Here is a 27905-nt window from a genome sequence, read left to right as displayed (position 1 = left end):
AAACTCATGACGTCACGAGTGACACTTCCCCTGTCATCATTTTGAAAATGGAGGAGGCTGATTTCAATACCTGTAATTTTAAATCGCATAAAGGGAAGAAGATTAAGAGCTATTCAGTAAGATTTAAGGTCCAAGCTTACATCACACTCAAATTTTTACTGCATGCCTTTGGTAAGTGCCGGAAGGAGAAGAGGTTTTAAAATAATTAGCGCATGCTTACTTTTACCGCATCCCTTTTGATAAGCACAGGAGTGAGAAGAGGTTTTAAATTAATTAGCGCCCCGGCGGAAATTCAAGGAAATACGGTATACAGTATGTATACAGACAAAATGACCAGAAATATCATTTTGTAATTCAACTATTTTCCTTCAAAGAAGCTTCGAGGCTATAATTCTTTGTTTTTTTATTACTCGATTAATTGAGCAAATAAATCAATGGATTAGTTGATTACTAAGATCATGGATAGCTGCAGCACTAATTATATGTGATCATGTGGGATCTCTTTGTGCAGCCCTTTGAGACACTCGTGATTTAGGGCTATAAAAGTAAACATTGATTCATGAAAACGAGACCGTTTAGCCACACACTATTTATTAGAGGTTTATGTCAGTGGCGTGTAGACTTTTTTTGAAGCAGTGTAACATTTCATCTGGTCTGGTTTTATTATTTATGTATGGAAAGTCTGGAATCTATACCAAAATGTATGTTGATTCTTTTCGGTACTTTTTGATACTTTTCTAAATAAAGGGCACCACAAAAAATGCATTACTGGCTTTATTTTAACACAAAATCTTAGGGTACATTAAACATATGTTTATTATGCAAGTTTGTCCTTAAATAAAATAGTGAACATACTAGACAACTTGTCTTTTAGTAGTAAGTAAACAAACAAAGGCTCCTAATTTAATCTGCTGACATATGCAGTAACATATTGTGTCATTAATATTCTATTATTTTGTCAAAATTATTAAGGACAAGTGGTAGAAAATTAATTATTAATCTACTTATTCATTTACTGTCAATGTCTGCTTGCTTTATATCTTAACATGTTTTATCTACACTTCTGTTAAAATGTAATAATCACTTATTCTTCTGTTGCTTGATACTTTACATTAGTTTTGGATGATACCACAAATTAGTGTATCAATCCGATACCAAGTAGTTACAGGATCATACATTGGTCATATTCAAAGTCCTCATGTTTCCAGGGACATATTTCCTGACTTTATAAATATAATATGAAATAAAAAAACTAAAGAAGATTTTGTGATGATAAATATCGATGTAATCATAGTATCGACGAGATACATTCCTGTACTTGGTGGCTTGCTTATGGTTGTCCATCGATTCGATGATGACCATCTTCTTTTATTTGTGAGTCTGCTGATGTTTGAACAGTCCGATCCTGGATCCACAGATGCGGTTACAGACCGGGCATGTGAAGGAGGTGCTGGGGGGAGCAGGGGTGGCTCGGCAAGCATGCCTCTTCGCACGCTTTGCTGCACGGTGTTGTGTGCGCTGTTCCTCTATATAATCCACTCCCTGTGAGGAGTGGGAGCGCCAGAGGTCTCGGCAGGAAGCAAGTTCCTCCAGTGAAGAGGGGTTGATCTGGCATCTCTTCAGTGTGGTCTTCATTTGGTCTTTGAACCGCTTCTTCTGCCCACCAGCACTGCGTTGGCCTAGGTGCAACTGACCATAGAGGATTTTGCGTGGGAGTCTATGGCTGGGCATTCGGATGACATGCCCCAACCACCTGAGTTGATGTCGGGTCATGATGGACTCCACACTGCAGCTGCCTGTGGAGTTTGAGGTTGCTGTTCTGAAAAACCCTTCTCCTTAGACGACCAAAAGATGCTGATGCTTGCTTGAGGCGGTTCTGGATCTCGTCATCCATTGAGCAGGTGTCAGACATTATGCTCCCCAGGTATTTAAAGGTGGGCACCGTGAGCAGCTGTTGCCCTGCTGCTGTGAGGGTTATTGTGGGGCTTTGTGGGAGGTCAGCACTAGACTGACAGAGTACCTCTGTCTTCTGGGTGTTGATCGTCAGTCCCATTCTGGTATATGCAGTTACAACTGCCGAGAGGATGTTTTGCAGAGCCTGTGGTGTATGGGCAACCAGGGCACAGTCATCGGCGTATTGCAGCTATATGATGGTCTCTGAGGTCAGCTTGGTAGTTGCCTGTAGCCTCCTGATGTTAAACAGGTTACCATCAAGCCTGAAGTCTGTGGTAACTCCAGCCTGTTCCTCCATCCCCCTACGTAGCAGTGTTGTGACACAGACGAGGAAGATATTGAAGAGAACTGGAGCCAGCACGCAGCCCTGCCTCACTCCGGTTTTCACACCAAAGGGATCTGAGCGGTGTCTTCCCACTACCACTCGGGCCATCATCCCAGAATGGAACTGTGCAAGGATAGTGAGAAACTTGGGTGGACACCCAAATCTCTTCAGGACTTGCCACAGTATGTCCCTGTTTACTGTGTCAAATGCCTTTGAAAAGTCGACAAAGGCAATGAACAAGTCCTTGTGCTGCTCCCGGCATTTCTCTTGGAGCTGACGTGTCACAAAGATCATGTGAACTCTCCCCCTGTCCTTCCGAAAACCACACTGCGACTCTGGGGTGACCCGTTCTGATATTGCGGGGATGAGTCTGCGGAGCATGACCTTGGCAAGGACCTTTCCAGCAATGGCCAACAGAGAGATACCCCTACTATTGGAGCAGATGGATTTGTCTCCTTTGTTCTTGTAGATGGTCACAATGTTGGCATCTTTCCACTGTTGCGGGACACACTCTCGTCTCCACACCTCTGAAATGTAGAGATGCAGTGTCCGTGTACAGAGGTAGCCTCCTACCTTGTCAGGTCCAGGGGATTTATTGTTTTTCAGGGTTTTGACTGCATGCAGGATTTCTTTGAAGGTTGGGGGGAGGTCGAGATCTGGCAAGCTAGGATGTTCAGGGAGCTCTGCAAGGACAGTTGGGTCCACTGGGGTAGGCTGGTTGAGCACGGTGTTAAAATGCTCAGCCCACCGCTCCACTATCATAGCCTGATCCTTGATTAAAGATGTTCCATCAGCAGATCTAACAGGTGCCAGGGAGCAGTTTCTGGGGCCGTAGATGGTTTTCACTGCATCAAAGAAACTGTGCATATCATTTCTATCAGCGTGAGACTGGATTTCATTGGCCTTTGAGATCCACCAATCATCTTTCAGTTTTCTGAGAGTTGTTTGGGCCTCAGAACAAAGGGCTTGCCATTGCCTTTTATGGAATTGGGATTGTGGGTTGTTCAGGGTGGCTCTGTGTGCCTTGTGCATTCTGTACAGGAGGGTGGAGATCTCTCCAGCATTCTGGTCAAACCAGTCCTGGTGTTTCTTAGCTTTGAAACCAATGACTTGGGCTGAAGTGTCAAAGAGGATGGTGGATAGGGAGGTCCACTTCTCATCCATCCCAGACTCTGGGGTGATCAGCGGCTCAATGTCTGCCAGCTTCTCAGCTAGGGAGCGACGGAAGTTGTCACGGGTGTCGCCGCTGGAGAGTCTGGCACAGTTGAGTGTTTTCCTCTTAGGTGCACCGTGACGTGTTAGGGGCCGAACATGCATTCGGACCTTTGTCAGAATCATGCGGTGGTCGGTCCAGCAGTCTGCCCCTCGCATAGCTCTTGTAATGAGCACGTCCTTGAGGTCAGCCCTCTTCACGAACGCAAAGTCGATCAGGTGCCAGTGTTTGGACCTGGGATGCATCCAGGATGCCTTATATTTGTTCTTTTGTTGGAAGATGGTGTTTGTGATGGTAAGATTGTGTTCCGCACAGAGACTAAGGAGTCTCCTGCCACTGGGGTTGACTTTTCCAATGCCGTGGGCGCCTGTCACACCATTCCAGTTTTGCGTGTTCTTTCCGACTCTTGCATTGAAATCACCAAGCAGCATGGTTTTGTCACTCCTCGGGATGTGACTGAAGATGTCATCGAGTGCCTTGTAGAAGCAATCCTTCTCTTCATCATTGGATGGCAGAGTTGGTGCATAGGCACTTACCAAAGTGACATGTCTGCATTTTGCAAGGGGGATGCGAAGAGTCATGAGCCTTTCACTGACACCCACTGGTGATTCTGTGAGCTTGAGCAGAAGGCTGTTCTTGATTGCAAAACCAACTCCGTGAAGGTGTGGTCCGCCCATGGGGTATCCTTTCCAAAATAATGTATAACCCTCTCCTACTTCATTGAGTGAGCCTTCCTCGAGGAATCGGGTCTCACTGAGTGCTGCCACATCCACATTGTAGGGCTTTAGTTCGCTGGCAACAAGTGCTGTTCTGCGCTGTGGTCTGTCCGGACTGGCATCCAGGAGTGTCCTTATGTTCCATGCTGCAATTCTAAATGGTATAATCTTTGTATTTCGACCGCGTAATGGAATGTCCCGACAGGTGCGGTTTCCTGCCCGGGTACTGTGTTGAGTGGGCAATCTTTAGGCCACCTTTTCTAGGCCTTCCCCCAATTGGGGTGAGCAGTGCGGTCCCTAAATAGGGGCTGCTCAGACGCACAGGAGTCTGCCGGAAACAGCAACCACTCAATCCCAGCTGCTAACGACCGTTGTCCTGTGCCGCTGACGTGCAGAGTTCCAGCTAAGAGCTTCCAGCTCATTCAAACCTGCCCCCGTTACTGGACGCTCCATCGCCGTCAGACTTTTGGGGTCGGAGACTCAGGTAAAGAAGATACCTGCGCAATGATGGTTTTTAGAGTGGCATGAAGGGTGCGCTTTTCCCAACGCCACTACCTTGATTGTAAGAAGATCGTTCCAGTGGCAAGGGAGACCCTAGACGACCGGCATCTTCTTACAGCTGCAGGAAGCTGCCGGAATCCAGGTTTTTGGGAAACCGCCTCAAAGCTTGCCGCCACCAGCTTGCTTTTCTGTCGGGGTGTGCTCCCTTAGCCTTCATCCACTTTTACAGCCATTGTGGTGCTTCTCGCTGCTACCATCTTCTGCCTGCTCCACCGTTGAGGTCTTCGGGATCACTCTTAGTCTGGCCTCTACCCTTCGACCTGTTCGACTTGGGTAACCCTGCCAGGAGTACAAGACTCCAGCCGACATAGCTCTAGGGGTCATGGAGACACGCAAAGTGCCCCACCACGATAAGGTGGTGATCCTTTGTTTACATTGTGACTCTGGTGAGCTATTGTATCTTCCTACAGTGTGTAGTAAAGCATGTTTAGCTATTCCTCATCCTGCAGTGATGATAATACTTGTAAGAAACTTACTTTATTTGTCGCCATGGAGGCGACGATTAGTGATTTAGAAGTAGCTAAAATATTGTCGACTGCAGAATGGGCTTTAGCTGCTAGCTAGCTTGCAATGTCTTAAAGCACCTCTTCCTCGGGGTGTTACAGTTATAACTTTACCTTTATTGTTAGTTTTAGACCAAAATGCGTCCATTCCCCTTTCTCTGTTTACACACTATGTCTGCTTGTAAGTGCTGTGTGTGTGTGCGCTGCCGAACATGCTCCTCTGCCCGTAAACCAGCAATGACACGGCATGACGACGGGGGACAAGGGGGGACCGGTACTTTTTCGAGGCGGTATCGTACCAAATATGATTCATTAGTATCGCGGTACTATACTAATACTGGTATACAATACAACCCGAGAAAGTCATTTACAGTATGATGTGCAGGACTTCTTATTTAGATGTTATTAGATCAGTTCACTGTCATTTTCATGTAACACATGTTGTATTTGTTTTGTTCATACCACGGGTGTCAAACTCATTTTAGATGGGGGGCCACATGGAGAAAAGTCTACTCCCAAGTGGGGACAACTTCAGATTTCACAACAAAATTAGGCATAATAATGTGTTAATTACACAACTGTATATATCGGTATCGGTTGATATCGGAATGGGTAATTAAGAGTTGGACAATATCGGAATATCGGATACCGGCAAAAAAGCCATTATCGGACATCTCTAGTCGTTATTTATACTTTCTGAATAAATTATTTGATCATGTTCATCAGTCCACTCATTGGTGTTTATTCTCAATCTATCAAGATAATAAAATATCAACATCAAATTACAGGATGTTATTTATGTAGTCTGCTAATTTTCCTCGACTGCTGCATTAACATTGTGTTTGTTTGTTTTTTCCCCATATGTAGCATCATCTACAACAGGGGTCGGCAACCTTTACCACTCAAAGTCCCATTTTGACCCCTTTCACAAAATAAAAAAACAATGGGAGCCACAAAACTCATTTGGAATTTTAAATGAAATAACACTGCAAACAGAGGTTTTTTTTTGCTTTGTGTTATGTATAAACCAGAGGTCTCAGACACGCGGCCCGCACCTTAATATGAAAATGTAACGTTAGTGCGACCTGCAAGATTTATATGAATGCCGCTTGACGGCATCACACTAGCCAACCCTCCTAATTCTCCCGGGAGACTGTTGAATTTCAGAGCATCTATTCTCGTGAATGTCGGCTGGTTTTCCCCCTGACAACAATAATAAGGGCATGCTATGATGGTGGTATCTTTAATGGCCCCTACAACCTGTGCTAACAGCTTACCAGCCCAGTCGCATGTTGATGTGTCTGCAGTGCATACTTGTTCAACAGCCATCCAGGTCACACCGACGGTACCCGTTTAAACAACTTTAACACTCTTACTAATATGCGCCACACTGTGAACCCACACCAAAGAAGAATGACATCCGGAGAACATCTGCAGTGTAACACAACATGAACACAACCAAACAAATACCCAGAATACTATGCATCACTGACTGTTCCGGGTAGATTATACACCCCCCCCAACCCCGCCTACCTCAACCGACGCACAGGGGGGGGGGACATAATCCATACTTGCCAACCCTCTCGGATTTTCCGGGAGGCCCCCGAAATTCAGCGCCTCTCCCGAAAACCTCCCAGGACAAATTCAGGCGGAGCTGGAAGCCACGCCCCCTCCGCGTCGACAGCCTGTTTTCACGTCCACTTTCCCACACTATAAAGATCGTGTCTGTCCAATGATGTTATAACTGCAGAATGATGGAGGGCGAGTTCTTGGTTTCTTATGTGGGTTTATTGTTAGGCAGTTTCATTAACGTCCTCCTAGCGCGGTAATAACACACCACAACAGCAGTCACGTTTTCGTCTACCGTAAAGCTGTTCGTCTGCCGTAAAGCAATGTTGTGACACTCTTAAACAGGCAATACTGCAATCTACTGTACATAGAATAGAATGTACTTTATTGATCCCCGGGAGAAATTCAGCTCCACAGTTCACTCACAATAAACATCCATCCATCCATCCATTTTCTACCGCTTAACAATTATAATAAAAAATAATATATATAATATATTACATATATGATATATGAAAAATATACATTTATTCTACATATATTCTACATTCTAGGAGCTTTGCTAGACTTCTTCTCTCTGACACCACCGACAGGATCACCACTGCCAGCTTCAGAGTTTCACACAGTTTTATTTTCCTTTTCCACACAACAGTTGGACTTCTGCTTTTCAGCTCCCACACAACAGTTCTCCTCCTGCTGTGCAGCTCTCTGCCTCCTTCCTCCCTCATGGTCTCCAGGGCTGCCAAATAAAGGAACTGGTGATTAGATAACTCATTCCAGCTGAGGTATCCACTCACCTGTTGCCGCTTCGTGGCCGGCCCCTGCACATACCCCACCCGCAGGGAACGCATGCGTCACGCCCCTCTCCACATCAAGTATTTTTTATATATTTATGTATGTATATATATATATATATATATATATATATATATATTAAATAGTTGACTCTTAACCACACCCCGCCCCCCAACCACGCCCCCCACCTCCCGAAATTGGAGGTCTCAAGGTTGGTAAGTAGGGTATAATCCACCCGGAAGAGTCAGTGATGCATAAGATTCTGGGTATTAGTTCTGTTGTGTTCATGTTGTGTTACAGTGCGGCTGTTCTCCCGAAATGTGTTTGTCATTTTTGTTTGGTGTGGGTTCACAGTGTGGCGCATATTAGTAAGAGTGTTAAAGTTATTTATACCACAACCATCAGTGTAACCTGTGTGGCTGTTGACCAAGTATGCCTTGCAGTCGATGATGTGTGCTATCAGGGGTCACATGCTACATGTGACCTGCCGGCACGCAGATAGCATGGCGTGAAGGCGGGCGCGACGAAATGTTTTAAAGATCGTTAAAAGCATTGTCACCATGACACGCCCTCAAAACAATTATGCGGGTGTAAACCGGAGAATGTTAGCCCAGGGATATTTCTGGGAAAGGTACTGCAATCCGGACAACCTCCGGGAAAAATTTTGAGGGTCGGCAAGTACACAGCTTAGCCACATCAGAGTGATCAAAGAACCAGCATGCGAGAGCGGGTTGCCGACCCCTGATCTACAAAGATACACAGAATTTTTATTGTGACATCTAGTGGACGCATTCAGAACAGCCGTTTCTTTCATTAAAAAATTTCGGCTCATTTTTATGTTTAGCAAACTCATTCCGCGGGCCGGATAAAACCTATTCATGGGCCTAATCTGGCCCGCGGGCAGTACGTTTGACACCCTTGGTTTATACAGTTTATACTTTGGTTCTTTCCGGTTGTTTCCGTGTGCCCAAATAGGATCGGCCGGATAAGAGGAAAAAAAACAAGAGAGCGGGAGACTTGTGAAGACAACAAAACTATTCTAAACTCAACTGTAACTGGCATTACTTTGCTAGCGTGACAAATGAGGCTGATGGTTCTGTAATTTTGGCACTGCCTTGATTTCTCTTTCTTAGGGAGGGGGGTCAATTTTTGGGGCCACTGCTTTGTTTCCCAAATCTTTTGGCAGAAGTGTGTCAGTGCTCTTATAGTGCTTTATATATATATATATATATATATATATATATATATATATATATATATATATATATATATATATATATATATATATATATATATAAAAACACACATAAATATATGTATATAAACACACATAAATATATATATATAAACACATATATATATATATATATATATATGTGTTTATATATATATATTTATGTGTGTTTATATATATATATATATAAACACACATATATATATATATATATATATGTGTGTTTATATATATATTTATGTGTGTTTATTTATATATATATATATATATATATATATATATATATATATATATATATATATATATATATATAAACACACATAAATATATATATATAAACACATATATATTTAAAGTTAAAGTAGCAATGATTGTCACACACCTACTAGGTGTGGCGAAATTTGTCCTCTGCATTTGACCCATATACTGGATACAATCATGTTCTGCTAAAATACATCAACTAATAGTTAATACGTTTCTTAACTAAATTGCCGACAAATTTAAAGTGCACATAAAAAACAGTTTCACCACTTTTGTCAGAACTTCTCTATGACTTCTTCTGTTTGTTTGAGGTTGTCAATACTGCCACGACTGGTGGAAAAGTGTATTACAATTGAGTACCATACAAAACACAGCCGGGAAACATGTGTTTTTGCACTCTATGCTTAAGACAGGGTGTTTTAAACTAAGTATAATCATATGTGGTTGGACATGGGAATTGATTTTTTGAAGTGGTATTAAAAATGGCATTAATTAATAGACAGAAACATTATATTTGCTGGTACTTGTAGAAACCCTGCTGCTGCCCGTCAGCAAAAAGTTCCACCTCCTCTCTGTAGTGCTTCTCCTTGTCGTCATGTATGAGACCCACCACTGTTGTGTCTTCCACATACCTAACTAAGTGGTTTGTGTTGTACTGAGCACAACAGTCATGGGTCATCAGGATGTAACAAGTAAGGGGCTGAGCACACAGCCCTGTGGAGAGCCTGTGCTCAGCATAATGCTGTCTGATCTGTTATTGCCTCTCCGTACAAATAATTAAAAAGTCCTTTATTTAGTTTTGCAGGGGTGTTTCAGTCCTAGTGAGTCCATTTTGTTGATCAGGAGCTGTGGGATTATGGTATTGTAGTCCAAACTGAAATCCACAAACAGCATCTGGACCAATGTGGTCATTTTTTTCCCCCAGGTGTTGCGGGGACAGGTGTACTGCGGTGGTTATGGCATCCCTTACCACCACCTCGTGTGAACATGGAGTGAGTGAATGCTGGATTCTCACTTCTCTGTGAAGCGCTTTGAGTAAAAGCGCTGCATAAATCTAATCCATTATTAGTCTTATTATTATTATCCTTGGTGAAACACTTGGATATGCAAAGTGAAGGGGGGTTGGGTAGAGGTGATGTGACCTTTGACCAGCCTGTCAAAGCACTTCATGGTTAGATTATGAATTAAGAACGCCTTGATCAATGCTGATTAGTTCTTAGAAGGACTTTTCAAATTGCCCCCCCTCAAATTTCCTAGCCTGTTTCTTTTACTCACTGTACCACTTTTGAAGTCATTTTAGAGGCTGGGACAAAAGGAAGTCTTTCTTGTGTTTTTATTAACTACACACTTTTAACACAACACACAAAAGAACTCATTAACACGTTAACAGTGTCAGTCCAAAACTATTTCTATTCTCTCTTTATCGTATTGACTTATTGACCCAACAGACGTCCAGCAGCCCCCTCACATAAAAAAGGAAGAGGAGGATCCACAGCCCCCCCACATTAAAGAGGAAGAGGAGGAAGTGTGGATGAGTCAGGAGGGAGAGTGTCCTGTAGGGCAGGAGGAGGCTGATGTCAGCAAGTTTCCACTGACTGTCGTCTCTGTGAAGACTGAAGAGCATGAAGACAAACCACCTGAGTCCTCACAGCTTCATCACAGTCCAAGTAAGCACAACATTTTATTCTCAGGGCATTCAATCCATCACAACTGGACTCTTCACTTTGTCTTACAAGACCTTTGTCCTCTCATCCAAGTAGGCTTCATCACTTCATGCTCATACACTTCAAGTCTTGAATATAATCATTTGAATATAGAGGGGAACCACACTTTTTGGGGGATTTTTTCTATTTTTCACAATCATTATGAAAGACACAACGGTTGATATATTTACACACAATAAATCCCATTCTAACTGGGCTGGGCGATATGGCCTTTTTTTAATATCTCAATATTTTTAGTCCACATCACGATACAGCATATATATGATATTTTGCCTTAGCCTTGAATGAACACTTGATGCATATAATCACAGCAGTATGATGATTCTATGTGTCTACATTCAAACATTCTTCTTCATACTGCATTCATATATGCTACTTTTAAACTTTCATGCAGAGAGGGAAACCACAACTAAGTCAAATTAGCAAAAGTGTATTTATTAAACAGTTATTAAACAGTGGCACAAACATTCATGTCATTTCCAAACAGAAAGTGCAAGATTGTCAGAGACATTTTAAAACAAGCTATTAGTGCACTTTTGTGCATGATGTCACTAAGATGACATATCAAAACACTCAATTACAGTGCACTTTTTGTACAGAACACCACTACAATAGTTTGAAACAAATAAAGTGCACTTTTGTGCATGATGTCACACAAGCTATTTCAATAAGTGTCAAATAAAAATGAGCTGCATAATAAGAAATCAAATAGTGTATGTCCTTCACTATGTGGTAGGTTCCTACGGACGTTATCTCCTTCTGTTGTTGACTATTTTTGTCATATGGTGTTGATGTGGAAATGACTGTGTGACAGTTGCTTGCTGTCATGCCGGTTCCACGTACCACCAAGGAAGGAAATCCTGTCAAGCAGGTTTAGACTTCTTTATTTTTCATTAAGAACGTCTTTTGCTTTTCAGCCTTTCCGTTCCCTGCTCGCTCGTCCGCCCCGGCTTTTCAACTTTGTGCGTCGTCTTCTTCCTTGTGCTCTCAGTCTCTCGCGCTCAGCGTCAGATTCCCTCAAGCTCCTTCACTTCTCTTCGCCTCTTCCCCTCACGACCACGGCTGCCGCCCTTTGACACAATGCGACAGGATTGTTTAATCGTGCCCAGCTGGGCGATCTACTCACCTGATAATATTTGCGGCGTCAATCTTGGCGCGTTCCGCCTCGCCGCATGCTCGCCGTCTAAGCCTCCTCGCTGCCATCTTGCAACGGGTGTGCCCTGCCTCGCTGTCGGACTGCCGGCTCCGCCTCTCCGCAGGTTGCTTGGGCATTTTGTGGGTGTGGCACCAAACTGAGATGTTGACATGCAGATTTCCAAGCACTCCTCATTATTTTAAATTGATGCTACACATTAGCAGTGCTGCTACTTTTTGGAGCAACGCGTTTGCCGCATACTTGACATATTATGGTTGTCTGTTCAACATCTTCCCGCTTGAAGCCAAACCACCGCCAGACGATGGACTCCCTGCTGTTTTTCTTTGGAATTAAATTTTCCTTCATTTGTTACCAGATTAGCACCTTCTTTCTCACGTATTACCACTCGCACCACACCGTTAGCACCACAGCTAACCTTACCATGCCGCTACCTACCTGTCTGCTCTGCGAGAGCGTATGACGTTGCACGCGCGACAGTATGTGACGTATGTGAGAAGGTGCGCTTGTTTTATGTCTCTGTGAGAAGGAGAGACAAGGAGTGAGAAGAGGATGTAGTGTAATGCCCGCAGCTAAAAGCAACTGCGTGAGAATCTATACTCCAATACTAACAATATAGTAATTTTCTATATCGCACAGAGACAAAGATGTCCAGGCATCAAGTAATTGTCTCTGGCCCCCTGCCTGGGAGAGGCAATGATGAGAGATATAGCAGATTAGTCTCTCTTAACAAGTGGCTGGATAGCTTCTGCAGACAACAGGGATTTACGTTTATTGATAATTGGCCCTCTTTCTGGGGCAAACCTGGCTTGCTGAGGAGAAACGGCCTTCACCCTAACCAGGAAGGCGCTATCCTCTTGTCTCGGAACATAGACTTTGCATTGAGCCACAATTGACTAACTGCACTAGAGCAAGCCCGGTCACAGGCAATTACAGAGCCTGCTAGCCTGGGTATGGAGTCAGTTAAGTTAGAACTAGCCAGCGCCAGGCTGGATGATCCCTGTACACATAGCAATTTTCGTAGAATAATACACAACTCACAAAATGTTCTTTCTACTGTGTCTATGACTACGTCAGAGTTAGACATGCGTTCTACTGAGGTGGCAAATTATGATGCGTTCAGTTTATCGCAGCGCCAAGTAGACAATCTGAAAATTCCCGTCATATCAATTCCTAGATATGGTCGTAATTATTTTAAGTACACTGCGCATAATAAACGCAACATTATTAATATTGCTACGACGGATAATTTTATCAACAACTCCTTAAAACAGCCCACTACCTATAATATGGGCTTTCTAAACATCAGATCTTTGTCTCCCAAAACGTTATTAGTCAATGAGGTCATTAGAGACAACAACCTTAACGTCATCGGTCTTAGCGAAACCTGGCTTAAACCAGACGACTTTTTTGCGATAAATGAGGCATCCCCTCCTAACTATACGAATGCGCATATTGCCCGTCACCTCAAAAGGGGAGGGGGTGTCGCACTAATATACAACGAAAACTTTAACTTTAGTCCTAACTTAAATAATAAATATAAATCGTTTGAGGTGCTTTCTATGAAGTCTGCCACACCTCTGCCTCTGTGCCTGGCCGTTATCTACCGCCCCCCAGGGCTCTATTCGGACTTTATTAGTGAATTCTCAGAGTTTGTTGCTGATCTAGTGACGCACGCCGATAATATAATTATAATGTGGCAGCCGCAACATTAAGGCTGCCACAACGACGACTCTTGCTGACCTACTGCCCTCGGTAATGGCACCGTTCCCAAAGTATGTGGGCTCTATTGATAACCTCACTAACAACTTTAACAACGCCCTGCGCGAAACCATTGATAACATAGCACCGCTGAAGTTAAAAAAGGCTCCAAAAAGGCGTACGCCATGGTTTACTGAAGAAACTAGAGCTCAGAAATTATTATGTAGAAAGCTGGAACGCAAATGGCGCACGACTAAACTTGAGGTGCACCATCAAGCATGGAGTGATAGTTTAATAACTTATAAACGCATGCTTACCTTAGCTAAAACTAATTATTACTCAAATCTCATCCGCATTAATAAAAAACGATCCAAAATTTTTGTTTAGTACAGTAGCATCGCTAACCCAACAAGGGACTCCTTCCAGTAGCTCCACCCATTCGGCAGATGACTTTATGAAGTTCTTTAATAAGAAAATTGAACTTATTAGAAAGGAGATTAAAGACAATGCGTCCCAGCTACAACGCGGTTATAGTAACACAGATACGATTGTATATACGGCGGATACTGCAAATATCCAAAATAGTTTCTCTCGTTTTGATGAAATAACATTAGAAGGATTGTTACAACGTGTAAATGGAATAAAACAAACAACATGTTTACTTGACCCACTTCCTGGGAAACTTATCAAGGAGCTTTTTGTATTATTAGGTCCATCAGTGCTAAATATTATAAACTTATCACTTTCCTCGGGCACTGTTCCCGTTGCATTCAAAAAAGCGGTTATTCATCCTCTCCTTAAAAGACCTAACCTCGATCCTGACCTCATGGTAAACTACCGGCCGGTGTCTCACCTTCCCTTTATTTCGAAAATCCTCGAAAAAATTGTTACAGAGCAGCTAAATGAACACTTAGCGTTTAACAATCTATGTGAAACCTTTCAATCCGGTTTCAGGGCAAATCACTCGACGGAGACAGCCCTCGCAAAATTGACTAATGATCTATTGCTAACGATGGACTCTGATGCGTCATCTATGTTGCTGCTCCTCGATCTTAGCGCTGCTTTCGATACTGTCGATCATAATATTTTATTAGAGCGTATCAAAACACGAATTGGTATGTCAGACTCAGCCCTGTCATGGTTTAACTCTTATCTTACTGATAGGATGCAGTGCGTCTCCCATAACAGTGTGACCTCGGACTACGTTAAGGTAACGTGTGGAGTTCCCCAGGGTTCGGTCCTTGGCCCTGTACTCTTCAGCATCTACATGCTGCCGCTGGGTGACGTCATACGCAAATACGGTATTAGCTTTCACTGTTATGCTGATGACACCCAACTTTACATGCCCCTAAAGCTGACCAACACGCCGGACTGTAGTCAGTTGGAAGCGTGTCTTAATGAAATCAAACAATGGATGTCCGCTAACTTTTCGCAACTTAATGCCAAAAAAACGGAAATGCTGATTATCGGTCCTGCTAGACACCGACCTCTATTTAATAATACAACTTTAACATTTGACAACCAAATAATAAAACAAGGTGACTCTGTAAAGAATCTGGGTATTATCTTCGACCCAACTCTCTCCTTTGAGTCACACATTAAAAGCGTTACAAAAACGGCCTTCTTTCATCTCCGTAATATCGCTAAAATTCGCTCCATTTTGTCCACTAAAGACGCCGAGATCATTATCCATGCGTTTGTTACATCTCGTCTCGATTACTGTAACGTATTATTTTGGGGTCTCCCCATGTCTAGCATTAAAAGATTACAGTTGGTACAAAATGCGGCTGCTAGACTTTTGACAAGAACAAGAAAGTTTGATCACATTACGCCTGTACTGTATATACCTTTATATACATATATACATACATATATACCTATACTGTATATACCTATACATACATATATACCTATACTGTATATACCTTTATATACATATATACATACATATATACCTATACTGGCTCACCTGCACTGGCTTCCTGTGCACTTAAGATGTGACTTTAAGGTTTTACTACTTAGGTATAAAATACTACACGGTCTAGCTCCAGCCAATCTTGCCGATTGTATTGTACCATATGTCCCGGCAAGAAATCTGCGTTCAAAAGACTCCGGCTTATTAGTGATTCCTAGAGCCCAAAAAAAGTCTGCGGGCTATAGAGCGTTTTCCGTTCGGGCTCCAGTACTCTGGAATGCCCTCCCGGTAACAGTTCGAGATGCTACCTCAGTAGAAGCATTTAGTTCTCACCTTAAAACTCATCTGTATACTCTAGCCTTTAAATAGACCTCCTTTTTAGACCAGTTGATCTGCCGCTTCCTTTCTTTCTCCTATGTCCCCCCCTCCCTTGTGGAGGGGGTCCGGTCCGATGACCATGGATGAAGTACTGGCTGTCCAGAGTCGAGACCCAGGATGGACCGCTCGTCGGGACCCAGGATGGACCGCTCGCCTGTATCGGTTGGGGACATCTCTACGCTGCTGATCCGCTTGAGATGGTTTCCTGTGGACGGGACTCTCGCTGTCTTGGATCCGCCTGAACTGAACTCTCGCGGCTGTGTTGGAGCCACTATGGATTGAACTTTCACAGTTTCATGTTAGACCCGCTCCACATCCATTGCTTTCGGTCCCCTAGAGGGGGGGGGGGTTGCCCACATCTGAGGTCCTCTCCAAGGTTTCTCATAGTCAGCATTGTCACTGGCGTCCCACTGGATGTGAATTCTCCCTGCCCACTGGGTGTGAGTTTTCCTTGCCCTTTTGTGGGTTCTTCCGAGGATGTTGTAGTCGTAATGATTTGTGCAGTCCTTTGAGACATTTGTGATTTGGGGCTATATAAATAAACATTGATTGATTGATTGAAACCCACGATATATGGAGTATATTCCATATATTGCCCAGCCCTAATTCTAACTCATAAATATAAATAAAAGTCCACTTGCAATGGAGCCAATGGGAGGTCCTCTCTAACCATCCAAAAAAGGCCAACCAAGTATTAGTTGAGTTGAGTTTGAGTTTATTTGGAACATGCAAGCATCCAACATGATACTTCACAATTTCCAGTTTGTCTTTTCAACATGTTGGAAAAGGAGTAGGAATAAGCAGAGCTTATTAAAGGGGAACATTATCAGCAGACCTATGTAAGCGTCAATATATACCTTGATGGTGCAGAAAAAAGACCATATATTTTTTTAACCGATTTCCGAACTCTAAATGGATGAATTTTGGCGAATTAAACGCCTTTCTGTTCATCGCTCTGGAGGCGATGACGTCGGAATGTGACGTCGCCGAGGTAACACAGCCGCCATTTTCATTTTCAACACATTGTAAACTTTGGGTCTCAGCTCTTTTATTTTCCGTTTTTTCGACTATTTTTTGGAACCTTGGAGACATCATGCCTCGCCGGTGTGTTGTCGGAGGGTGTAACAACACTAACAGGGAGGGATTCAAGTTGCACCACTGGCAAGAAATCTGCCGCCAGACCCCCATTGAATGTGCCAAAGTGTCTCCACATTTTACCGGGGATGCTAAGGCAGACATGGCACAGAGATGTATGGATAACCTGCAGATGCATTTGAAACGATAAAGTCAACTAAATCACAAAGGTGAGTTTTGTTGATGTTGACTTATTTGCTAATCAGACATATTTGGTCGGGGCGTGACTGCCAGCTAATCGATGCTAACATGCTACGCTAATCAACGCTAACATGCTATTTACCGGCGGTGCTAAGACAGACATGGCACAGAGATGTATGGATAACCAGCAGATGCATTTGCAATGATAAAGTCAACGAAATCACAAAGGTGAGTTTTGTTGATGTTGACTGTCAGCTAATCGATGTTAACATGCTACGCTAATCAACGCTAACATGCTATTTACCAGGGGTGCTAAAGCAGACATGGCACAGAGATGTATGGATAACCTGCAGATGCATTTGCAACTATATTACGTTTCCTTCCACCCACATTTAATGCGAAAAAAACACTTACCAATCGACGGATTTAAGTTGCTCCAGTGTCAAAAGATGCGAAAGTCCTGAGCGTTTGGTCCGCACATTTTACCGGCGATGCTAACGCAGCTATTCGGCCATGCTATGGCTATGAATAGCGTCAATAGCTATTCGCTCAATAGCTCCAGTTTCATCTTCAATACTTTCATACTCCAACCATCCGTTTCAATACATGCGTAATCTGTTGAATCGCTTGAGCCGCTGAAATCTGAGTCGGAATCCGAGCTAATGTCGCTATATCTTGCTGTGCTATTCCCATTGTTTGTTTACATTGGCAGCACTGTATGACGTCACAGGGAAATGGATAGTCGCATCGCAAATAGCAAAAATCAAGCACTTTAAAGCTTTTTTTAGGGATATTCCGAGACCGGTAAAATTTTGAAAAAAAAACTTCCAAAAATACAACAAGCCACTGGGAACTGATTTTTATTGTTTTTAACCCTTTTGAAATTGTGATAATGTTCCCCTTTAAATCCTACCCCTTTTCTTTTACATAAAAGTTGCTAAAACTTTTGTTCACTTCTAGTTTTCAATTTATTGACAATATACTCCATAAGTAATCACAATAAAAATAAATAAATAATTCTCAGTGAAGTAAGTTACATTTCATATTGTGAGATGAGTAAGAACATCTAGAAAATGAACAGATGGATGGATGAAATAAATTCAGAATGTTTATTATAATGGTTCTTTTTCTTTCTACTTTGTAAACACTTTAGGTTTGAAGAGTTTCTTGAAGTGGATGATATTAGTACATTGTTTGATTGCTTTGCTTAATCCATTCCATCATTTAATTCCACATCCTGATATACTGAAGGTCTGAAGTGTTGTACGTGCATACAAATGTTTTCAATTACATTTTGCTCTAAGATTATTTTCCTCCTCTTTTTTTTGAGAATATTTTTTGTACATTCTTGGCTAGCAGGTTATAGTTTACTTTGTGTATAATTTTAGTTGTTTGCAAATTCACTATGTCGTGGAATTTCAGTTTTTTCGATTCAATGATTAAATTGTTTGAATGTTCTCTATATCCAACATGATGTATTGTTCTAACTGATCTTTTTTGTAACACAGTTAATGAATGAAGTGTACTTTTGCAGTTATTTCCCCATTTTTCTGCACAATAACTCAAATATGGTAACACTAGTGAGCAGTAGAGAATATGAAGTGATTTTTGGGCCAGAACATCCATCCATCCATCCATTTCTACCGCTTATTCCCTTTCGGGGTCGCGGGGGGTGCTGGCGCCTATCTCAGCTACAATCGGGCGGAAGGCGGGGTACACCCTGGACAAGTTGCCACCTCATCGCAGGGCCAACACAGATAGACAGACAACATTCACACTCACATTCACACACTAGGGCCAATTTAGTGTTGCCAATCAACCTATCCCCAGGTGCATGTCTTTGGAGGTGGGAGGAAGCCGGAGTACCCGGAGGGAACCCACGCATTCCGAGCCTGGATTTGAACCCAGGACTGCAGGACCTTCGTATTGTGAGGCAGACGCACTAACCCCTCTTCCACCAGAACATGTTTTGCTTTTTTATATGAGATTTCCAGTTCATTTTATCACCAATCATTATACCTACAAATTTGGTTTCATTTACTCTTTTAATTTCTATTCCGTCTATTTGTATTTGTGTTTGACACTTCTTTTCTACTTTTACCAAATAGCATTATTTTAGTTTTACCGAGATTCAAAGAGAGTCTGTTTTTGTCAAACCATCTTTTTGATTAAATTTCTTCTGTTATTATTTGTATTATCTTCTGTGTGTTCTCTCCTGAACAAAACACTGTTGTATCATCCGCAAATAATACTAACTTTCAGTATTTTATAACTTTACAAATGTCATTTATATATCCATCCATCCATTTTCTACCGCTTATTCCCTTTTGGGGTCGCGGGGGGCGCTGGCGCCTATCTCAGCTACAATCGGGCGGAAGGCGGGGTACACCCTGGACAAGTCGCCACCCCATCGCAGGGCCAACACAGATAGACAGACAACATTCACACTCACATTCACACACTAGGGCCAATTTTAGTGTTGCCAATCAACCTATCCCCAGGTGCATGTTTTTGGAAGTGGGAGGAAGCCGGAGTACCCGGAGGGAACCCACGCATTCACGGGGAGAACATGCAAACTCCACACAGAAAGATCCCGAGCCTGGATTTGAACCCAGAACTGCAGGAACTTCGTATTGTGAGGCAGACACACTAACCCCTCTGCCACCGTGAAGCCCGACCCGCTAGCGTGTTTACTGGCTTCTGGATTCCCGGCCGGGATGCCTACCAGCCAAGCCGAACGTTCGGTGACACTTCCTTTCGGTCAGCACGCAAGCGGCTTGCCCGGGCCTGTGGGGCCGTCGCCCACACTTCCCCGAGGAGTCCCGCGGGGCCGACGTATAAAGATAGAATAATTTTGGTCCTAGTATTGATCCCTGAGGTACACCACAGGATATATTTAGTGTTGTAGAAGTGTGTTCAACTAGCTTCACGTATTGTTTCCTGTTGGTTAAATAACTTCTAATCCAGTTTAAGACCAGCCCTCTGGTGCCATATCGTTCTAGTTTTTTGATTAAAATATTGTAATTAATTGTGTGAAATGCTTTAGTTGGATCAATAAACACTGCTGCCGCATATTTTTTTTTTTACTATCTATTGCATTGGTCATTTCTTCTGTCATTTCTATTACAGCCATCGAAGTTGAAATATTAGCTCTGTATCCATATTGGTTCTCATCTAATATTCTATGTTTGTCTGTAAAACTCTCTGATCTGTTATTGGACAGTTTTTCAATAATTTTAGAAAATTGTGGAAGTAAAGAAACAGGTCTATAATTTGTAAATTGGTGTTTGTCTCCATTCTGATAAATTGGTGCAATTTTAGCTATTTTCATTTTGTTTGGGAATTTACCTGTTTCAGATGATGGGTATTTTTACGCTGCTTTTGCAGTGTAGCGTGTAGTGTAGCTTGCTACAATTCTCTGAGGATAGCTTAGCTACATTTAATGGAGAGTAACTTGTAGCCTAGCTTACTACATGTTCCAGGTAGTTTGCCCATCACTGTCTATTTGGCCTAGATTAGATAGTACTTTATTTATTCCGTCAGGAGAGTTCCTTCAGGAAAATTAAAATTTTCAGCACAATCCCATTCAAGATCAGACAAACATTACAGGGAGACAGAACAGGATCGTTGACGGGTCTGCCGGCTTCCAGCGCCCCTTACAAAAAAGATGAGATACAGGTAAACAAGGGGGGGGGGGGTAATGGGAGAAAAAAATAGAAGATTAAAGTAAAATAAAATAAAAATTGGTCTTAGCCTGGGCCCTGGAGAGGGGGTGCAGACTGAGGCCAAGGGAAAAAACAACTCATAGCCATAGTACACATCCCTCTTCCATGTGTGTAAGAGGGAAACATCAAACATCAAAGAACACAAAGGACATTAAAGACATTAAAGCAGCAGATACAAGCAGACACTTCTACATACATACATGAATAAAAAGTAAAATAAACATATACACTTTGGTGGCCTCTGCGGTGTTCCACACCATCGTCCGCTGGGGTGGAGGGAGCATGGCCAGAGACAGAAGCAGACCCAACAAAGCAACCAAGACAGCCAACTCCACTCTCGGCCAATGTCCAGTCCGCATGGATGAGCGAGGATACGTCCAAGGTGACTGAGGTGTCCGACACCTGCTCACCCAGCCAAGACACCTTGAAGCCTCTCCGTCCCAGCGCTCAGTGCTAGCGCCGCAGTCCTGTCCCCTCATCCGCATCTCCTCCAGTCCCTCCAAACAGACTCCGGTGTGGCAGAGACCCAGCAGCTGGTCTCCATGGCCAAAAGGCTCCCGGGAGGCAGATCCAGAAGTCCCCAAAAAAAGCACCACAGAGGTCACGAAAGTGCCACCCCTTGTCACACAGTCCCAAAGGGTCCCGGACCAAAAAGCAAAAAAAAATATAATAACACATGAAAACAAGAGGGAAACACAAAAGGATGACACAAGAGCACAGAGATCCTGCCAACAGCAGCCACTACAGCAGCGCCATCTTGGGAAAAAAAAAAAAAAGCTCACATGTGAATAGTTTGAATACTGCAAACTTCAATACAGTAACACCTCATTTGTGTTTTATGTTCTGCAGACGTCCAGCAGGTGTCAGCAGAGAGTCATGAAGAGATTCCCTCTAAGCAGCAGGAGTGGAGCTCCAGTGTGGGACAGAAGGAGCTACAGACCCCCTCCCACATTAAAGAGGAAGAGGAGGAACTGTGGGAGCAGCTTCAAAGGTTGGTGGAGGATAATGATGAAGATGAAGCTCAGTCCTTACAGCTTCATCACAGTCAAAGTGAGGAGAACAGAGGGGCGGAGCTTGTAAGTCAACACATCACAGAAGCTGATGGAGAGCATTGTGAAGATATAAAGTCAGAACCAGACAGCATCTTTGCTCCACTGTCAGACATGGACCACATGATGTCACACTCTTCTGATCACAGTGACCACATCCAAAAACCTTTGGAGAGTAAAAATGACTCCAAAGGTGATACGAGACATCACACTAACAACAAACACTTTGACTGCTCTGAATGTGGGAAATCATTTAGACTGAAGACTGATTTTACAAGACACAAGAGAATACATACTGGAGAGAAACATTTTACTTGCTCTGTTTGTAAAAAAAGTTTCTCCACAAAGCAACACATGACCACACACATGAGAACACACACCGGAGGGAAACCTTTTACTTGCTCTGTTTGTAAGAAGAGTTTCTCCATTAAGCCTGCCATGACCACACACATGAGAACACACACTGGAGAGAAACCTTTTACTTGCTCTGTTTGTAAGAAGAGTTTCTCCATTAAGCCTGCCATGACCAGACACATGAGAACACACACTGGAGAGAAACTTTTGTCTTGCTCTGTTTGTAAGAAGGGTTTCTCCACGAAGCAACATATGATCACACACATGAGAACACATACTGGAGAGAAACCTTTTACTTGCTCTGTTTGTAAGAAGTGTTTCTCCAGAAAGCCTGACATCTCCACACACATGAGAACACACACTGGAGAGAAACCTTTTACTTGCTCTGTTTGTAAGAAGAGTTTCTCGACAAAGTCTAACATGTCCTCACACATGAGAACACATAATGGAGAGAAACCTTTGACTTGCTCTGTTTGTAAGAAGACTTTCTCCACAAAGCCTAACATGTCCGCACACATGAGAACACATACTGGAGAGAAACCTTTTACTTGCCCTGTTTGTAAGAAGCATTTCTCCACAAATCTTGTCATGACCAGACACATGAGAACACACACTGGAGAGAAACCATTTAGTTGCACTGTGTGTGATAAGACGTTCTGGCATAAGTATCAGGTCAGTAAACACAAGTGTGTAACAGTCATGGAAGCTGCAGGGATTTAAAAACACTTAGTGATTGTGCTAAATGTACTTTAAAAACACAGCATGTTTAATATGAATGTATATTTGATGTTGTATGTAGTGCCTCTCATCTTCTACTGTTAAATTTAAAGACCTACTGAAAGCCACTACAACCGACCACGCAGTCTGAGAGTTTACATATCAATGATGAAATATTAACATTGCAACACATGCCAATACGGCCTTTTTAGTTTACTAAATTGCAATTTTAAAGGGGAACATTATCACCAGACATATGTAAGAGTCAATATATACCTTGATATTGCAGAAAAAAGCCCATATGTTTTTTTAACGGATTTCCGAACTCTAAAAGGGTGAATTTGGCGATTTAACCGCCTTTCAATTGTTCGCTGTCGGAGCAATGACCTTTCACCTGTGACGTTACAACGGGAAGCAATCCACTATTTTCTCAAACACATTACACACACAAGTCAAATCAGCTCTGTTATTATTTTTTTTTTTACTACTGTTTTCCGTCCCTTGGAGACATCATGCCTCGTCGGTGTGTTGTCGGAGGTGTAACAACACGATCAGGAACGGATTCAAGGTGACTTACGTGGCGTGTGCATCGATTAGCATGGCATGCTAATCGATGCTAACATGCTATTTAGGCTAGCTGTATGTACATATTGCATCGTTATGCCTCATTTGTAACTATATTTGCATCCAGCCTTTCCCTCCACCCACATTTAATGTCAAACAAACACATACCAATTGACGGATTCAAGTACACCAAAGGTCAAAAGATGCGAAAGTCCCTTGTTTGTTCTGCACATTTTACCGACGACAGCTATGCTACGACAGATGGCACAGAGATGTGTTGATATCCTGCGACACTCAAAGTAGATGCATTTCCAACGATAAAGTCTACGAAATCCCAAAGGTGAGTTTTGTTGATGTTATTGACTTATGTGCTAATCAGACATATTTGGTCACGGCATGACTGCCAGCTAATTGATGCTAACATGCTATTTAGGCTAGCTGTATGTACATTTGTAGCTATATTTGCCTGCAGCCTTTCCCTCCACCCACATTTAATGCCAAACAAACACTTACCAATCGACGGATTTAAGTTGCTCCAGTGGTCAAAAGATGCACTCTTTGGTTAGAAGGCAATCGCAGAATAGCTTCAATAGCTATTCACTCAAAAGCTTCAGTTTCTTCTTCACTTTCGTTTTCGCTATCTGCCTCCAAACTCCAACCATCCGTTTCAATACATGCGTAATCTGTTGAATCGCTTAAGCCGCTGAATCTGAATCTGAGCTAATGTCGCTATATCTTGCTGGTCTGTCCGCCATGTTTGATTGTATTGGCATCACTATGTGACGTCACAGGAAAATGGACGGTGGATTTACAGCCTTTTTTTGGGATATTCCATGATTGGTAAAATTTTGAAAAAAACTTTGAAAAATAAAATAAGCCACTGGGAACTGATTTTTGTTGGTTTTAACTCTTCTAAAATTGTGATAATGTTACCCTTTAATATGAATGTATATTTGATGATGTATGTAGTGCTTCTCATCTTCTACTGTTATATGTTGTCCTGGAGTTTTTAAGTTGTGTGCATGTACTGAATATCATGTATGTAGCTACTAATTTATTTGATTTTCTCATTGTTAAAGAGAGGACATCTTTTTTCACTTGGGGTTTTTTTTCACACATTTTCTTCCTATGTATTTTTATTGATGTTATTATCCAATTAAAAGTATGAATGAATAAAATATTTAACAAAATGTGGACTCTAGTAGATGAGCAGCATTGTTACATCATGGATGTTAACTACAGCAAAACATCAACAAAGAAGAAAAAGTCTGAAGTTAGCAACACATCACTGAACTTTAGAGTCATCGTGAGTGGAGTTGCTTGTTTTTATTGCTGCATTTGTACTTATTTCACCTCACATCTTCACTTTCAACTCTAAAGTCTTCTTCAAATATATTGTTCTGGGCTTCTAATATTGATGTTTATGATGTGTGTGTAGTCTGTGGAAAGGGTTGTTGTCCCTTGTGGATCCATTTGTTCACTTGAACAGATACATCATCATCATCATCATCATCATTATCAAAATACAGATTTAAGCACTGTATTAGAGTGCCTCTTGTAGTACTCCAACTCGCCACACTGAGAAGTGGGGGCGATCGTGAGCTAGCAGATGCATGTTGCTATCATGTTTTATCAGCGAGGAAGACAGCATTTGTGTTTACTTTTTTGTCAGATTCAAGTTGTATTGCTCCGCTGAATAAATGAATCACTATGGCTGCCAATATGGAGGATTTTATTTACACACACATATATATATATATATATATATACATATATATATATATATATATATATATATATATATATATATATATATATATATATATATTTAAAGGCCTACTGAAATGAGATTTTCTTATCCAAACGATGTGTCGTACTTGATCATTTCGCGATATTGCCATATTTTTGCTGAAAGGATTTAGTAGAGAACATCAACGATAAAGTTTGCAACTTTTGCTTGCTAAGAGAAAAGCCTTGCCACTACCGGAAGTCGCAGACGATGACGTCACATGTTGATGGCTCCTCACATCCTCACATTGATTTTAATGGGAGCCTCCAACAAAAATAGCTATTCGGACCGAGAAAATTACAATTTCCCCATTAATTTGAGCGAGGATGAAAGATTCGTGTTTGAGTATATTGATAACCAAGGACAAGAAAAAAAAAATAAGTTAAAAAAAAATGCGATTGCATTGGGACGGATTCAGATGTTTTTAAACACATGGACTTGGATAATTCTGGGAAATCCCTTATCTTTCTATTGTGTTGCTAGTGTTTTAGTGAGTTTAACAGTACCTGATAGTCAGATGTGTGTGTTCACGGGTGTGTTGACGCCAGTGTCTCAGGGAAGTCGACGGCTGCTTTATGGGCGGCACAAGCTGATCTAAGAAGAGACTTTTTACCACAATTTTCTCACTGAAACCTGCTGGTTGACATTCGTTTGGGATCCATGTTCGCTGTGATCCATAGTAAAGTTTCACCTCTGTGAATTTTAAACAAGGAATCACCGTGTGTTTGTGTGGCTAAAGGCTAAAGCTTCCCACTTCCATCTTTCTACTTTGACTTCTCCATTATCAATTGAACAAATTGCAAAAGATTCAACAACACAGATCTCCAAAATACTGTGTAATTATGCGATTAAAGCAGACGACTTTTAGCTGTGTGTGTGTGTGTGTGTGTGTGTGTGTGCAGCGCTCATATTTCCTAACAGCCTGTGACGTCAAGCGTTACGCGACGTTTTCAAGAAAAAACTCCCGGGAAATTTAAATTGCAATTTAGTAAACTAAAGCGGCCGTATTGGCATGTGTTGCAATGTTAATATTTCATCATTGATATATAAACTATCAGACTGTGTGGTCGCTAGTAGTGGCTTTCAGTAGGCCTTTAGGTCGGGGTCTGATCATGACTAGTCATTGATATCGACACCAACATCGCCCCCTTGTGGTGGAAAATGATAACAGTCATAACTTCCTTCCACATTCTCCAATCTTCCTGATTTGTTTTATGGTGGGTGAAGATCATTGTCATTCTACATCCTGTACGCAAATTCAAAATGACATTTTTCATACTCAGCACATTTTCTAACATAATCTTGTTAATATGCTCAATAAGGTTCTATTCAAATGTAATACAAGTAATACCTAAGACTTTATTTGCACACTTAAGGAGATAAGTTTCCAGGTAAAAAGGATTGTTAATCAATTTATTTTCCATGAATTAATTTAGATCCAGAACACACATTGTTATATATCTTATTATATTATAATGATTACTATAATTGAATGTAAGTTTGTGTAAAATATTTTCACACAACAAAGTGTGAATACATGTTGTAAAGTGTGGGGTTGAGTTATAATTGATATAATACAATTAGGTATGGCAAATGCATTTTGTTTACTTGCCAACTATTCAAATTATATTTAATATACATATTGATATGTCATGTAATAAGACTTCAACATTACTTATGTTATTATAAGAGTTTATTTGCTAACGAGTTCTACTTGTATTTATTTTTTTTTGTTATTGAACAATTAAACATACATAAACAATGTTTAGACACATTAAGGTACTTTCAATACAATATGAGTGTCAGGCTTTGACGTGGATTGAGTGTGCTCCTTCGACGCAGCGGGATTACAGGACGAGCCAGGCGTGAATTCAGGTACATGTTTTTATTTAAACACTCTAATCAAAAATCATCAAACTAAGGGCGCTCACAAAGAGGAAGAAACTTGGCTAAACAGTACAAACGTGAAACAAAAACACCTGCTCAAGGGCATGAAAGAAAATGTAACTATAAACTTAAACAGCACGATGGCAAGACTAAAGACATGAAACAAAAGAGTGCACTGTGGCATAAATATATAAACTTACTCGGCATGGAACTGTGGACAGGGCGTAAAGGTTTGGACAGCATGGGTAGGGTGCGTGTGAGTGTGAAGATCCCAGGACGAAGACAAGAAAAAGAGTGACTTAAATAGCTGTGACTATTAGTGAAAACAGGTGTGAGGCTGAGAACAGGGATGTGACAGGTGAAAACTCATGAGGTTGGCCTGGAAACAAACAAAACCAGGAAGTGCAAAACGTGACTGATTGTCCAAAATCAAAAACATAACATGACAAAACAAAACATGATCCATAGGTGTGACAATGAGTCAATGTTTTTTCAATATTTTACTCAGCAATATAAAAAAAACATCACCATCCATCCATCCATC

General features: G+C 41.8%; 3 protein-coding genes across 5 annotated transcripts in view; 2 read left to right on the top strand and 1 right to left on the bottom strand.

Moving 5' to 3' along the window:
- LOC133546175 (zinc finger protein OZF-like) overlaps positions 1-25406 on the top strand; it is a 396978-nt gene extending 371572 nt beyond the window's left edge. For both annotated transcript variants that reach the window (XM_061892037.1, XM_061892039.1), the window contains 2 exons: positions 10579-10797; positions 21851-25406. In XM_061892037.1, the coding sequence (XP_061748021.1) occupies positions 10579-10797; positions 21851-23124 (1493 nt within the window). In that variant the 3' untranslated portion in view covers positions 23125-25406. The remainder of the gene's footprint in view (positions 1-10578; positions 10798-21850) is intronic.
- The window catches only part of LOC133546178 (gastrula zinc finger protein XlCGF57.1-like), a 206690-nt gene that overhangs the window by 61694 nt on the left and 117091 nt on the right, over positions 1-27905 (bottom strand). Inside the window, exon 5 of one of the 2 annotated variants that reach the window (XM_061892051.1) lies at positions 27353-27740. The exons of the other annotated variant lie outside the window; for it this stretch is intronic. Within the exon in view, the coding sequence (XP_061748035.1) occupies positions 27678-27740 (63 nt within the window). The 3' untranslated portion in view covers positions 27353-27677. Of the gene's footprint in view, positions 1-27352; positions 27741-27905 lie in introns of those variants that run through there. 2 annotated transcript variants of the gene reach the window in all.
- LOC133546182 (zinc finger protein 568-like) overlaps positions 1-27905 on the top strand; it is a 99862-nt gene that overhangs the window by 21095 nt on the left and 50862 nt on the right. The gene's annotated exons all lie outside the window — the stretch shown is intronic.

Source organism: Nerophis ophidion, linkage group LG29, assembly GCF_033978795.1.
Source record: "Nerophis ophidion isolate RoL-2023_Sa linkage group LG29, RoL_Noph_v1.0, whole genome shotgun sequence".
Classification (NCBI taxonomy): Eukaryota; Metazoa; Chordata; class Actinopteri; order Syngnathiformes; family Syngnathidae; genus Nerophis; species Nerophis ophidion.
This window is presented reverse-complemented; position numbering and strand designations above follow the sequence as displayed.